This window comes from Thunnus maccoyii, chromosome 7 (genome assembly GCF_910596095.1).
Source record: "Thunnus maccoyii chromosome 7, fThuMac1.1, whole genome shotgun sequence".
NCBI lineage: Eukaryota > Metazoa > Chordata > Actinopteri > Scombriformes > Scombridae > Thunnus > Thunnus maccoyii.
Genome location: NC_056539.1, coordinates 265,099 through 281,832, shown reverse-complemented (window position 1 = coordinate 281,832; position 16,734 = coordinate 265,099). Strand labels below are relative to the sequence as shown.

General features: G+C 40.8%; 1 protein-coding gene across 2 annotated transcripts in view; it reads left to right on the top strand.

Annotated features, from left to right (window-relative positions):
* trappc8 (trafficking protein particle complex subunit 8) overlaps positions 1-16,734 on the top strand; it is an 86,676-nt gene that overhangs the window by 42,327 nt on the left and 27,615 nt on the right. For both annotated transcript variants that reach the window (XM_042415675.1, XM_042415676.1), the window contains 3 exons: positions 2,010-2,115; positions 3,330-3,487; positions 12,932-13,371. In XM_042415675.1, the coding sequence (XP_042271609.1) occupies positions 2,010-2,115; positions 3,330-3,487; positions 12,932-13,371 (704 nt within the window). The remainder of the gene's footprint in view (positions 1-2,009; positions 2,116-3,329; positions 3,488-12,931; positions 13,372-16,734) is intronic.

Here is a 16,734-nt window from a genome sequence, read left to right as displayed (position 1 = left end):
GGCAGAGGGGAAATCTTTCATCCATGCCCTCAAGTGGAAGCTATTTGCTTAGTTCCAGAGCAGGAATACTTGTTAGGCAATGGTCTAGGGAGGAGGAAGGGGTAGTGTCTGCTTTACCACTGGAGGTGCTAGATTGCTTTGTTCAGCAAGGTAGCGACGCCAACGATAAAGTCCTCAAGAGATTATCATTGCCAAGTAAGGGGCAAAGGTTTTTAGTCTTTTACTCCAATACACTGTGTGCCAAACCATTCATCGGTGTCCTTAGTCCACTGAAGTGCAATATGAAACTGGCAGTTAAGATAAATGGTGTTGACGAAGGTCACTGTCAGCAGAGTGAGTGTGTAGGGCTGTGCGATATGACGACATACGTACCATGTGATGATAGAAGAATGTCTATCATTTCATATTATGTGCTATCGTTTATTTCATTGTGTTGCAAATCACAGTCTTTACGGCAGTATTTTTTTCATTTGGAGTCTGTCCATCTTTTGTACGGATTAGATTAATAACTTACTCTTCTTGGCTTTTTACTCTCACCTGGTTCACTGTCTCTCCTCTGCTGCACTCTGCCCCGCCCTTGCTGAAAAAGAGCAGAGAAGAGAGAAGCAGCTATATGGCGACCATAAAACAGAGCAGACATGATTTATTCATTGAATTTACAGAAAATGTGCTATATTGGGACATCTATCGTTATCGAGATATGAAATTACCTATATCGGGATATGAGTCATATCTCTCAGCACTATGAGTATGCAGCTTTCTTGATTTTAAAAACTTTAAAGGCAAAGTTAAGTCTTCTGCCTGTATGAGAATAATGAAATTAACATGTAATTTACTGACCAACATCACTGGTTAAATGTCTTCAGTAAAAAGTGAAGCTAGTGTGTTCACTGTGGAGTAAGGGAGGGGAAGGCGGTGTGCTCCACTGTGTTGTTATTAATGTTGTGCTTCCAGCAGCGGAGAGCAGCCTCTCTGCTGCACTGTTAGCCCCGGGGAAAGCCATCAATGTCCAAAACGGCTAAAAAGTTGTTTAATGCTGCAGCGTGTGTTGGTCAGCCATTCTCTTTTGTTACTGTTTTTGACGCTGCTCTGCTCCACTAATGTTAATCTCTGGGTGATGGTGTAGAAGCTATTCACAATATACTTCACGTTCTTTTCAAATGTTATTATTTAGTAATTCATTTTTTTAAGTATTCAACTGCTGTCAACAGAGCGTTCCTCAAATTGGATAGTGGAAGTTATCACCTTTGCTTACTTTGTCTTGGGGCAGGTAGCCCTGGAGGGCCTGAGAGCACACTCTACTGGGAGTGTGGCTACTTCTCAGGGTGCTGTTTAAAGTGGAGGATGTGTGTGCTGCTGCCTCTTGGGCAAGCCCACGCATTTTTGTGAGATTTTATAGTCATGATATGACAAAGACTTCAAATTCTCATTCAGTTCCGAATGCTGCTAGACAGTAGATGCTATGATTTTGCCAGATTTCAATCACACGTAGCAAAGTATTGGTGTGCTAAATGTGTTTATTTATTTTAGGGCTAGCCATGCTAGCCCTATCCAGTCACTCATGGGTGCTTATGAGCAGAGTGCTTGGGATTGGCTTACCCTCATGCTCAGCAAGGGTTGTAAGTATACACATGACATTAGTACGAACTCTAGTCCAAAATGAAGTTTATGTTGTACTTCAACCCAGGTTTTACAAATGAGAATGAGAGTCTGTAAATTTAGGCCTCACTAACGCTCATTCAGGGGCTGAATTCTTGGTATTGGAGGAAGTTTTACAGTCTGTGATGGTATGGATACTGCTGGGGGCCAATCACAGCCGTCATGGCCAAGTAAAGACATGGTAGAGTGGAAAGGGCCAACGCTTTATTCACTGTTGCTAGTTACTGTTGTTGTTGGAGACAGCAAAAGGCATTAGTAAGAACTCTTGTTCTCATTTGAAAAACCAGGGTTGTAGTGCAACCCCAACATTATGGTGTGCATTTAACTGTCGCTGTGACCTTTGACCTCAGGCTCGACTCAGGCTGCTGCCACACAGAACTGGCCAGCTGAACATTGTGGGTGTGGTGTACAACCTAGCTTCAGCCTCCTCTGGAGAGATGGCTCCCGGCACTGAAGGTAATAATACACACAGATTTGTCAGCTGATATTTGCTTTTAATTATTACTGGCAGCTTTATCATCAATTCATCCTCACATGGGTGTCAAGCAGATGTGTCCGATATGTAGGGGTGTCACGATTCTCCAAATCCATGATTCGATTTGCCTTTCAATTTTAGGTCACGATTTGATGTGATTTTTGATTTAAATATATTTTTAGCACTGACAGCTATGACATTGTTAGACTATCGAGTCTCTATTTGTAAAGATCAATAGATCATTGGTTTTATGTCCTGACAACTTTCATTTACATTTTCAAATTCTTCTTTAAAAAGATAGGTTACATGTTAACAAGTGCGATATAACTGCCAAATTTTTTTGGAATGTACTGGACTAGGGCCATATGGTCAATTTAAATAATATATTTAAAGTATAATAATAACTTATTTCGTCAGTCAAATGGGAACAAATTGTTAAACACAAAAACGAAAAGAAGAGTCACTAGATGACAGAACAATATTTTACAAGAACAGAGTTTCCTCTGACTCCAGCAGTGGCCATGGTGTCTCAAAAAGTAATGCATCTGCAGGCTACCAGTAAGCTATGCTGTGTTGTCTTTGAAATGTTTTTTTTTCCTTTGGGTAAGCACTGGACGCACACAAGTTGGTGGGAGTGGGGAGAAAAAAAATACAGGGAGAATCGCTTATCCTAATTTTGATTTTGAGGGGTTGAAATAAAATGCTCTTTTCGAATTATTTAGAATCGAAATCATGACACCCCTACTGGATATGTCATTTATCGGTAGTTTTGCTTCCTAGCTTGGCTATCTTAGGATCCTGAACAAACACGCTGTTGTCTCCTCACATGTGACTAAATTGTATTGCATTTGCATTTTATGTTCTTTTTTCAACTATATTTCCTTTGTTTGGAGAATATACTGTATGACATTTATAAAAGATCCAAGGAGGGCTGAATTGAGGGCTGGCTGGGACTCCCCACCAGTCAGTTAGAACTGAAGAAGCCCCTTGGATGAGAGGCAAAACCTCTTCAAGTGTCTACCAAATAACCAAATACAGCTGCCCTTAATTCAACCCTCCTCGGATAACCATGACCTGGATGACTGAGAAGCTTCACAGACATTTTTGAAAAACACACAAAGACAGATCATTCAACTGACTTCAGGATGTTTTGTATTTTACTGTCATACTAACACACATCGCGTCCCGTCTACAGGCCAGCAGATGCTGGATTTAATGGTGGTTCGTGGCAGACAGGACCTGAAAATCCAAGGCCCACGACTCAACCAGACCAAAGAGGACAAGATGTTGGTACGACATGGACCTGATCGACGTCTGGATCCAGTCATAACACCACCCATGCCCCTGATGGAGGTACCGCTGACACACTGGCTGTAGAGATATTCATCCCATCCTGCAATGCTAACGGAGTCTGGCAAATCTAAAAACTAAGGAGGCCCTGATCAGGTTTTATTGCTCCTGAACCCAATTTTAGTTATATAATGCCCTATATAATACAACTGCCCAATTCACAGGTGGCCTACTTTACAATAAGGAATGCAATTTCAGTTTTGATATGTCTGACTCTGAATTAGCTTTGCATACAGCATACATCCCAGCAGTCATTTACTGGTGTCCTACAGTGTAGTGCATTATATCTTTGTAGAAAGTGTCAGGACCAGATTTACTGAGAAAACTGCGCTGCAGGTTTCATTGCATTGGTGGCTGCAATCTGTGTATATTTAGCTCCAGATATACAGTGCTGCTTGAAAGTTTGTGAACCCTGAATTTTCTGTATTTCTGCATAAATATGACCTAAAACGTGATCAGGTATTTACACAAGCCCTAAAACTAGATAAAGTGAACCCAATTAAATAAACAAGACAAATAAATTCATTTTTTCATCTTTTTCATTTATTTATTGAGGAAAAGTATTCAGTCTTACACATTTGTGGGAGGCAAAAGTATGTGAACCCTTGTAACTGGTGTGACCCCCTTTTGCAGCAATAACTTCAACCAAACGTTTCCACTAACTGTCTATCAGCATCTGCACATCGGCTTGGAGGAATTTTAGCTTATTCGTCCTTACAGAACAGTCTCAACTCGGGCATGTTGGTGGGTTTCTTTGCATCAACTGCCTGCTTCAGGTCCTTCCACAGCATTTCTTTAGGATTAAAGTCAGGACTTTGACTCAGCCATTCCAAAACATTATCTTTCTTCTGCTCAACCATTCTTTGATAGAATGACTTGTGTGTTTAGTGTCGTTGTCTTACTGCATGACCCACTTTCTGTTGAGCTTCAGTTCACAGACAGATACCTTGACATTTTCCTGTAGAATTTGCTGGTACAACTCAGAACTCATAGCTCCATCAATGATTGCAAGCTGTCCTGGTTCAGAGGCAGCAAAGCAGCCCAAACCATGATACTACCACCACCATGTTTTACAGATGGATTAAGGTTATTATGCTGGAATGCAGTGTTTGCTCATTGCCAAACAGAACGCTTCTCATTCAAGCAAAAAGGTTCGATTTTGGTCTCATCCATCCACAGAACATTGTTCCAATTGCCTTCTGGCTTATCCAGAAGGTGATTGGCCTGTTAGCCAGCGGATACGACGTAGGAAGAGCAATCGAGTGCAGATTCACTGAGGACAACAGAGACATCTTCTCTGGACCACTCTTCTGTTTGTGTGAGGAATTATTCTTAACTAATCGGGAAGTATCGCTGACTCCTTAAACCGGGTTGAAGGTTTTAATCTGAAGCCGCTCCTGTAACAGCACGGACTTTGTTTTTTCTTTTTTGTGTGTGAGAGTCTACACAGGCTACGGTAGCATTGCGAACTTTGTTTTTAGCTGGTTGCTATTGCTAGCGGGTCCCGGATACATCATGGCGGTGTGTGGACATTGCCTGCCGGCTTACTCACTGTTACAAGATGACATTGGACAGCTGAAACAGGAACTCAGAAGCAAGGATGAGTTAATCCTGGGCTTTTCCTCCATGGCCGCTGCTCAGGCCAAACATCCATGGTGGGCTCCTCCTGCTGCGCCGGCTCGTTTAGAGAGTGCTCAGCTGCTGTTGCACCCGGCGAAGCCACTCTTCCCTGGTCTGGCTCTGTCACCACTGGAGATGAGCCGATTATTTCAACTAATGCCCTGGCCCTGAATGACATCTGGCCCATCCTTGAGGCTAAACCTAAGTCCCAAGCCTGCTCCACCCCCTGTAACGCGGAGCCATGGGTCCTGGTTAGGAGCAGCAAGGGTCGGGCTAGGTGCTCCCTCCAACCATGTGCATCTGATACTCTCCAACTCTGTAATAAATTCCAAGCCCTGGACAGTGGGGATGGACCGTGCTCTCCAGTGAGGCTACAGCTGGTTGACCATCCATCCTCTGCCTGGGCCTCTGCTCCCGAGCCAGTTGGTGGCCCCTCCGTTGCCACGGACCGCACTTCACCTGCTGCTGCCAGGGTCCAGCCCCTCCTCAGGCAAGATGTACCTCCTGGTGGTTCTCCTGATGCCTCAGCTGCCCCTCGTGTCAATCCCCATTACTGTGCGTGCACCTCATCGCTCCCATAGACCTCTGCCACAGAGACCCAGGGGACGCCCCGCAGTTCACCATCCACTGAGGAGAAGGCTTCCAACTAAGAGCCCCCCGTCCATCCTCTTCTCCCCCTGTCCCTCCTGCTGTGCTCGTTGTGGGCTCATCTATGGTGCGACATGTGGTCCTCCCTCAAGCCCAAAACCTATGCCTCCCTGGTGCTCGCGTTCTGGACATTAAAGTGAAGCTTCCTTCACTTTTAGATCAGTACCCTTCAGCCTCAACTGTCACTCTCCACATTGGCTCCAATGACATCAAAGCACAACAGTCAGAAAAACAGAAAAAGGACTTTATGAGCCTCATCGTCACACTTCTGGACTCAAGGGCTCAATGTGTTATCTCTGGCCCTATGCCTTCTCCTTGCTGGGGAGACATAAAGTACAGCCGTTTACTCAATCTGCACATCTGGCTAAAAGGCTACTGCAGATCACTGGGAATTCCTTTCATTGACAATTTCACTACATTTCTGGACAGACCATGCTTTTCAGGTATGATGGTCTTCACCTAAACTGGTCTGGCTCTCGTCCGCTATCTACCAACATGGCACTGATGCTTAAATCATGCAAATCCTTGTGTAACTGACATGGGGTTAGACCATTCCATTATAGTAATAACTCTGCTCTTAAGTGTGATACTCCTGAGATTGTAAACGCCACATACTGTGTAAATCCTGAAACTTTTCTGAACAGGAATGGAACGGTTGGGGCACCTGACAGTAGCCAGTCTATGGACCCGGTCTCACTGATTCCCATCATTACAAACTTTAGGTCCAAGAAATGCCTCCCTGCTCACACAACTAGAGCTAACAGTAGTAACTTGATCCATATTACCTACAATTATAAACAGTCTATGCAATCCATCACTCCAGCTAAGTTTGCTCTATTCAATGCTAGGTCTCTGTCAAACAAAACCTTTATCCTGAATGATCTGATCACATCACATAATCCCCAAGGTCCACTGGCCGTGATGGTGGCCTTGCAGTCGCCTACAACAACCTTTTTAAGTGTAAACATATCACTATTGATAATTTTCAGAGTTTTTAGATGCTTATGTTCAAAATCAATAGTCAAAACCCTATCTGCTGTATCTCAATCTACCGTCCCCCTAAACCAAACAACAACTTTTTAGTAGAGTTCTCTGAATTCCTATCCTCCATTGTTCTCAACCATGATAGAATTATTCTTGTAGGGGATTTCAACATCCATGTTGATGATGCATCCAACCATTTTGCCACTGAATTCCTAAACATTACTGATTCTTTCAATCTGGTGCAGCATGTTTCTTGTTCAATACATAACCAAGGCCACACCCTTGACCTCGTTTTTACTCTTGGCCTGACTATTAACTCCCCCTCATTGATTGATCTTGTCTCTGATCATAAATGTATTCTATTTGACTCCTACATCCAGGCAACTGCTCCAAGTCAGAAGCGAACAGTATGTTCCCGCATTTTTAATAACCAGTCTGCTTCAAATTTCTCATCTATTTTCTCTGATTTATGTAATGGCCATATTCAACCATCTAACATTAATGATTTGGTCAGTAATTTCAATAATCTGTGTTCCTTTGCCTTGCCATCGCACCTTTCACAACCAGGTCAGTAGCAGGTACCAAATCATCACCAAAATATAAATATAAATGATGCTATCCGTAGCTGTAAGCAGGAATGCAGGAGGGCTGAGCGCAGATGGAAAAAGACAAAACTCAATGTTCACTTCCAATACATGAAAGAACTTTTAAACTTACTCAATCAAAAAACCAAGGATGCAAGATCATCTTATTTCTCAGACTTAATTACCACTAATAAACACAATCCCCGAGCTCTGTTTAGCACAATTAATCAGCTTGTACAACCTGCTCCTGCTACTATCTCTGCCACCTCAACTGAAGACTGTGAATTGCATTTATCATTTTTCATCAACAAGATCAATAGCATTAGATCCAACATCGTGCTGCCATCCACCACTTTTGATCCACCTAGTAGTATTTCAAATTTACAAACCCAATTTTCCCCAATTACCATGCAAAACCTTATAGAGACAATTTCTCATCTGCGCCTGTCCTCCTACAATCTTGATATCTTACCCCCCAAATTCTTTTTGGAGGTCCTTCCTGTCACTGGCCCTGCTGTACTCACTATTATAAACATGTCCCTCACCTCTGGTTATGCCCCTGATCCCAGTTTAAGACAACCAGTGTCCAGCCACTTCTAAAAAAACCTGGCCTTGATCCAGCTGTTTTAAACAATTTCAGACCCATCTCAAAATTACCTTTCATTTCCAAAATACTGGAAAAAGTTGTTGCTGAGCAGCTTCTCCAAGTTGTGGAAAGAAATATTATCTTTGATAAATTTCAATCTGGTTTTCATCAAAACCATAGTACTGAAACTGCTCTGTTACGAGTCATGAATGACATCCTCATGCAGGCTGATAAGGGGGAACTCTCCATCTTGGTCTTACTTGACTTGAGCGCTGCCTTTGACACCATTGATCACTCCATCCTCATTAATCGACTAAATACATGTGTTGGTATCTCAGGGAAAGCTCTAGAATGGTTTATGTCATATTTGTCAAATAGAAGTTTTTCTGTCTCTATGGGTAACTATGTGTCCTCATCCACTCCGCTGCTATATGGGGTGCCCCAGGGGTCAATACTTGGTCCATTTCTTTTCTCTTTGTATATGCTGCCCTTGGGCCAGATAATCAGTTGCTTTGGTTGTATATCCTATCATTGCTATGCAGATGACCCTCAGCTATATTTTTCTGTAAAACCAGATGATTTAGCAACCTAAACACTCTCCACAGCTGTTTAGCTATGATAAAGGACTGGATGTTTGTCAACTTTCTTCAGTTAAATTCTAACAAAACTGAGCTTCTCATTTTTGGCCCTGAAAATACTGCTAAAGGCATCATTCAGCATATTGGCCCATTTACCCCCTATGTCAAAACTAACGCCAGGAATCTTGGCATTATATTTGACCCTAAATTTAAATTTGAACATCATGTCAATAAAATGGTTCAATCCTGCTTTTTTCAACTTAGGAACATTTCAAAAATCAGACCATTACTGTCAGCCTCTGACCTAGAGCATATCATTCATGCCTTCATTTTTTCCCATCTCAATTACTGTAACTGCCTTTTCACTTGCCTTAGCCAAGCTGACCTCTCACGTCTTCAGCTTGTACAAAATGCAGCAGCTAGGCTATTAACTAGGACTGGCCACAGATCCCACATCACTCCTGTTTTAGCCTCATTACATTGGCTGCCAGTGAAGTTCAGGATTGATTTCAAGATTCTCTTAATCACTTATAAGGCCTTACGCGGTTTAGCGCCTGCATATATATCCAAGCTACTAAGCCCGTATACTACCATGCGGTCACTTAGGTCTGTCAACCAAAACCTTTTGGCTGTACCACGTGCCAAACTAAAAAACCAAAGGCAACTGTGCTTTTGTTTCCCTGGCACCCAGACTTTGGAACAATCTCCCCACTTCTGTCAGACCAGCTGAATCTGTTGATTGTTTCAAAAAACACCTAAAAATGTAATTTTTTAGAATGGCTTTCTCATAACATTTCATAAATTCAAGTGTGTGCTCTGGGTGATGACTGTATGCTTGCTGTGTTCGTATGTTTGAGAAGTCTGTATGTGTTCTTGAATGTGTCTTTCATGGTTTTTGTGTCTTATTTTCTTTGTGTCCCAATGGCACTGTAAAGCACTTTGTAACCTGTGTTAAAAAAGGTGCTATATAAATAAAGTTTTACTTACTTACTTACTTACTTACTTACTTACTTATCCATGTGGTCTTGAGCGAACCATAGACGGCAGCAATGTTCTGTTTGGGGAGAAGTAGCTTTTTTCCTTGCAACTCTGCCATGCACACCATTGATATTCAATGTTCTCCTGATGGTGGACTCATTAACATCGACTGTAGCCACTGCAAGAGAGACATTTAGTTTCCTAGACGTTACCCTGGGGTCCGTTGTGGCCTCCTGGACTATTACACACCTGCTCTTGGTGTGATTTTTGTTGTTCGACCACTCCTGGGGAGGGTAACAATGGTGTTGGATGTCTTCAGGTTGTATATGATCTGCCTGACAGTTGACTGGTGGAGTCCAAACTCTTCAGAAATGGTCTTGTAACCCTTTCCAGCTTGGTGAGCATCAACAACTCTTCTCCTAAGGTCCTCAGAAATCTCCTTTGTTCAAGCCATGACACCCTTCCACAAACTTGTGTTGTGAAGTTCAGAGTTTGACAGTGGAGACCCAGATTTCTCTTCATTAAATAAGGCAGGGCCTCCCAGACTCACACTTGATTGTCATCCCATTGACTGAAACACCCAACTCTAATTTCCCCTTCAAATGAATTAATAATCGACAAAATAGAGGTTCACATACTTTTGCCATGCACAAATATTATCATACAAACATTTTCCTCAATAAATAAATGAACAAGTGTAAAGTTTTTGTCCTATTTGTTTAACTTGTCTCTTTATCTGGTTTTAGGACTTGAATGGAAATTTGATCACATTTTAGGTCATATTTATGCAGAAATAGAGCAAATTCTAAAGGGTTCACAAACTTTTAAGCAGCACTGTATATGCCAGCAGGTCATTATGCAGTTGCAGCTGACTGAGTGCATAGTGTAAGAGAAGGGAAGCTCATAGGCGCAGCTCAGCAGTGGAATTTCTGTGAGATCCCCGATCTCAGAAAACAAATACAGTGGAAACCGCTTATAGTGATCACGTCCATCGGTGTCAAATTGATCACTATAAGCGGATGATTATTATAACTGATTTTTTTCTCTTTAATTCCTCATGCAGATTACCATCTAATTGACATTTGTATATTTTTTACATGAATATAAAGTAATGAAACAGGCAGCTTTGCTGTTTACAAAGACTGTAGTCTCCTGGTCATCTGGTCGATTAGTTGGTCGATATGCTCTTGTCGACCAAATTGTCATTGGTCAAATAATTGCCGTTTACTTTCATAAGGAGAGAAGTGCTACATCAATAGCTTTCCAGTACTAATTTCAAAATTTCCTGTGGCAGGAGGGACAGACTAACAAATTACCTGTGAAAACGGCGGTGTATTCAAAACACCCCCATTGTTTTCACAACTTTGAAAGTCTAAAGTCTAACTAAAGCACATAACACCATACTCTGTGATATACACACACACACACACATATCAACATACAATATTAATTGTCCTTAGACAAATCTACATACAGTTTGTGTGTGTCCACATGTTTGGTGTGGATTGTTCTGGTAAATGTCGAGTGTATGTTTGTCACTGGGGCCTGACATGTTGTGCAGCAAAATTATTATTATCTTGTCATTGATTTCAACAAACTCTTCCTAGAGATTTAACCTGATCAACTTTAAATTTAAATTGTGAAGCTTTTTATATTTCATGGAACGCCCTTGGCGTGGCATGCCGGTGAATTTTGCCCAAAACACGTTTGGGGAATTAAACAGGAGGTTGTTGTAAATCCACTTTACATTGTCCAGTCTACCCCAAATTTCTTATGTTTGATAAAAGTCCACGACTGAATGCATCTACATGTCAATATTTAGTCATAGCGCCACCTACTGACAACAGGAAATCAGTCTTATGTGACAAACATCCGATTTACATGAAATTTATACAGTGTGGTCTATACATGATGTACAATAAAGATTTGTAAAATTAGTGGATGTTTTCTAGCACCACATAGTGGACATAAGAAGTGGTAGTTACATAGGAAGTGGTAGTTATATGCAATGTCCAGTATTCATGAAAATGTATATTCATGTCAGTTGCCCTCTGGTAAATGCATCGCTGCATTCATATTTCACTTATGTAGTATTGCCTACATGAAACAGAGAGTGAGGCCTAAATGACACATAGTTCATCAAATGTATACACATTTTGTAATAAATCATATCCAGTACAACGTACTGCACACCAGAAATAATATTTTACACATTCAGTTTCTTTTAATCCTGAAAATTAAGAGCCATGTAAATAGACCTACAGTAGCAATACCACAGCTGCTGCTCCCTCCAACGTGCGAAAGGTGCGAGTGCCCGTTCATCGCTGCTTGTAGCTTTAATCTTAATTTAACACTGTTTCTATGCTTTGGTAACATTGAGACTTTACATAGTCCTGCCAATGCAAGCACTGTATAGTAAATGTGACTAGCAGAGTTACACAGACACAAAACATGTGTTAAATGTTTTCTGCCATTTTCTTGTTCATTTTATTTATTTAATGAATTATATTTTTTTCATCTCATTATTGAATTGTATTATCCTTGACACTTTAGCAATATTATCTGTAAATGTGATTATTCAAAGTAAATGTGACCATATAGTAGAGTTACACACACACACACACACACACACACACACACACACACACACACACAGAGTGGTCTAAGGACTAATTGGAACACACACACACACAAGCATGCATACATACACATGCAACCACCCCCCCCCACCCCCCAAAAAAAAACCAAACAAACAGACATACACGCACATACACAAAACACGTATATAATGTTTTCTGCCATTTTCTTGTTCATTTTATTTTTTCTTTTATTTTATTTATTTTATGAATTGTACTATTATAACGCATACTGAATTGAGAAAAATCAATTGAAATTGAGAAAGAGAGAGAGAGAAGCAGTGGTCAAGCAAGCTAATGAGTGAATGAATGAAGAGGGAAACCGGCGCTGGCAAGAACAAATCCGTGAATCACATAAATAAAATGTTATTTTCCGATTGTTTCATGGCAGTTGTGCTCTAAAGCACAAATAAACACAGCCACACCTCCGCACAACCCTGCAGGAAGGTGCCACATTGCTGGATTTTGTGTGAATGCAGAGCTTCATCCTGTTCGCTGTTACCTCTCTGCTCTGCATGTGTGTAGCTTTACTTTTGAAAGAGTCTATACATTGTTTTTTAGGAAAATCCTGCACAATATACCTTTTAAGACAGTTGCTGATTCATCATCATTGCCAGCAATTAACATTTTCCAGACACATGTAGATCATTTCAAGAGCCAAGATCACATTCTATTCATTATCTGCAATCTTCTGGACTGCTCACAAATTCCTCTGTGACACCACCCAAATAAAATGCAAAAAACTAAATACAAGGGTATGCAGTTATGCAAATGCTGCGTCTTTGTCAACTTAGTAGTTCAAATAGTTCATTGTGTGTGTGTGTTTGTGTCAGGTCTTCTTCCTACAGTTTCCGACTGCTCTGCTGTGTGGTGAGATAAGGAAGGCCTTCGTTGAGTTCTGCAACGTCAGCAGTGTTGCGTTGTGTGGCCTGCGAGTGGTGTCCACACACCCCAATTTCTTCACCTTTGGCAGTCAGGCCACAACACCCCTCACGCCAGTCAGCCCAACTTCAGCTGAAAACTGTTCTGCCTATAAAACTTTAGCCACTCCCCCCGGGGCCCAGCCAGGCTCAGTGGTGTCTGAGATGTTGGTTTCAGCTGAGGATTTTAGCCAGCTGTCTGGTGTGATGGAAATCCCAATAGATGGCAGCACACTGCAACCAGGAGAGTCAACCCAGCTGCCTCTCTGGCTCAGAGGACCAGACCAGGAGGGAGTCCACGAAATCAACTTCCTGTTCTACTATGAGAGCACAGAGAAAGGAATCAAAATCAGGTAAAAATTATTATTATTATTTATGTATTTATTGGGACCATGTACCATGTTAAACATAAATGTTACCATTTGATGTACTGCACCAGAGTTAGCTTATAGCTAATATTCATCTGCAGTCCCTTTGGCAGGTCACAGTCAAAACATATAACAACACAATAACAGTAAACAAAAACAGTACAAAGCAAAAACACACAGGACACATAATACAAAATACAAAGCTACACACATTAGCACATCACATACACTCACAATGTCAACTAGAAAATTAACAATGTAAGTTTGTCAAATTAAAAGCAACATTATTTGTGTTCATGAGAAGACCATGAGATGAAATTTAGAGTCAGTAGTTACAGAGCTGAGTAGGTTTTAGCAGATTTTTTAATTTGGTTTTGAACGTACTGATGGAACTGCAGCTCTTCATATCATCAGCAAGGGCATTCCACTGAGTTGTGGCTTTCACAGAGAAAGCTGATTGCCCAAATGCAGTGCGACGAAATGGTATGGTACAATCTTGTATAGAGGATATTCTGGAGTTTTTAGAGTTTGTTTGTATAAGGACTCAAGAGGTCTTATGGCTGTTTCTCCAGCCTGCCCCACCATGTGATGCAATAAGACATATGGGAAAGAATCACAGTGTTGGGTCTGGTAAGAGTGTGTTTGGATATTAGTAATAACTCAAAATTATTAGAGATAGCTATGAATATAAGATCAAGAAATTATTAATATTAACTAATAATATGGGGCACCAACCAAAAGAGGGACACAACTGTCAGATCTGTGAGGAGCACGGTTGGTTGTTAGAAAAATTAATAAAATTATTAATATGAATTAATAATTACGGGGCACCACCTGGAGACTGGGACCAATAACCAAACAATGAGGTAGTCTCAAAAAGAGTTCACCCAGAATGTTAATATCTGAGAGATATCAATATTCACAAGTGAACAAAGAAGGTATGAATTCAAGCTCTTACTCCCTCAATCAGCCACTCTTCACAATACATAAGCATAATAATGACAAAAGACTTCTCTTTAAAGATATAACAGTGTTTATTAAACTTAGCAGAATTAACAAAGTTAAGAAATGCTTTGATCAATAAACAACTATTCTAAAATCTAGTTTTACCTAAGCAAACACATTCTTCCTACATCCTTCCTTCCAACATTATCACTTCTATGCGCCATCAGTTATTTCCTTGAACACTGGTTTTTGCCTTCACATTCAAATATTACACAGCGTGAATTCACCCTCAGCTAAGAATAAAACCTCTGCATGTCCTTTTTGCGAGTGGAGGGGTTTTTTTGGGGGGGGTTTTATAACACTGACACTGTGCACATTGATCAGACACCTGCAATGTTATTAGAGCACCTCCTGCATTGAAAAGTTTGTTGCATATAATGTGTAATCTCAGTTTAAATTTAAAGAATCGCAAAATTGTATGAAGCTTTAGACACGTGTGTAGTCTTCATGTGTTTGAACAACAGCATTTCAGTGACTATGTTTAAATTTACTGTATTTACTTGCATTTGTTTGCTGTACCGGCCACGGACCAGCCCTATAACTGTGATTGTCCGTGAGTGACTGAGTGATGAAGTGTCACCATTGGTTGGCCGGCTGAGTGTTGGAGTTTCCACATTGGCTTTTGCTCTTTCAAAATGAATCGGCACAAGATTAAAGAAGCGGAGGACAGCAGCGCGATGCAGAGCAACTGTGTTTCCTGATCCGAGGTCTGACACCATCAGCTTTGGTGTGAAATGCAGTGAAGTCAGTTTAACTCCTGTTAAAACAGATGCACAGCAGTGTTTCTCATGTCTCTACCTCTATTGTCTAGTGTGATCGACTCTTAGGCTAGCAGCGCTGTCGGCAGCCAGCTGGAGAGACACTCTGCAGTGCATTTGATTTTATAACTGAACTAATACCAGGACCCAAGCTTTTTATTTCTGACGTTTTCGCATCACAAACAATGGACATCAGCATTAAAACACGAGTCTTGCAGGTAAAACATGCGACTTATGTGGGCTGTTATATCAGTTTAGTCTGGGACAGCTGCTCTGCTGGTGTGCTTGATTTAACTGTAACTGTGGCAACTGGGTGGTTTCATTTTTCACTACAGCCTCCATGATCACTGAGAAAGAGGCAGAAAAAAGGTATGCACATAGGTATGAGGAAGAACGCATAGTTAAAGCACCTCAAATAATAATCACTCTGACAAAACACTCAATGCAGAGTGAAAAACAAGAGACTTCCGCAGAGTGGAACAGATGAAAGAGCAGGGGGAGTTAACAGATAATTAGAGTAGTTATAATAAGAATTAAAATAAGTTCTCTTTCAAATCAAACATCCCAAGATACGAGTGGAAAATACTGTTCTTCCAACTTCAATAATAACCTTTTTTTTATGTAGCTTAAACATGTCATTTGATAGCTTAACCATGTCATGTGACACTTACTACTACTGGGACCACTACAGAAAATTGCAGATGAACATTTAGTATCCAGGAATCCACATTAAAGATACTACCACTGACTATCCCTGTAACAAATTGGCCACAATTTCACACATTGACCATACACAGTCTAGCCATCTAGGTTTTGACCTAGTCTTGTTGTAATAAAGTCACTAAATGCAGTTAAGACAAGATTCAAATAGACATCTAAACATTTACTCTCAGTTCAAACCTTTATGCCTTCAACTGCAATCACCAAATGCATGATTACTGGATCAGACTGTAAAATATGTCTTATCTGTTTGATGTCATATATCTTTTTAATTTTCAACTATATTTTTCATCCCCAGTTGCTGCCTCCCGTGTTTTGTCGGATTAAAGCTGAATAAATATATTTATAGGCTATATACATTAAAGGTACCGTATAGCCTAATGCACAGTAAGATTCCACCACTTCATCATCCATTAAAGAAATTAAAGTCTGGTAAATGATATATTAATGGACTATGCTGAATAAAACTTTATTGTGCAACTCTTCCCCACTCCAAATTTAGGTTCTGTCACTGCTGCTGTTTTTTACCAGCTAAATATAATTAAAGATAAATATGCACGGTCCACCAAAACACAAAATGGAGACTCTGCCTTTTATTTATCTGTTGCAATGGTAATGCAACTGAAAACTCAGAGTTTTCCATCTCTGGAAGAGTTCCAGAGACTTGTAGAATCAATGGCAAGGCTGAGGAACACCATTTTTCAAAAAGATATTCCCTCATTTGGTATTTTGATGATGGTGGTGGAGAACGCTGTCTACCACATCAGTCCAAAATCTCCCTTAGGTGTTCAGTTGGGTTGAGATCTGGTGACTGCGAAGGCCATAGCTTATGATTCACATCATTTTCACACTCATTAAATCATTC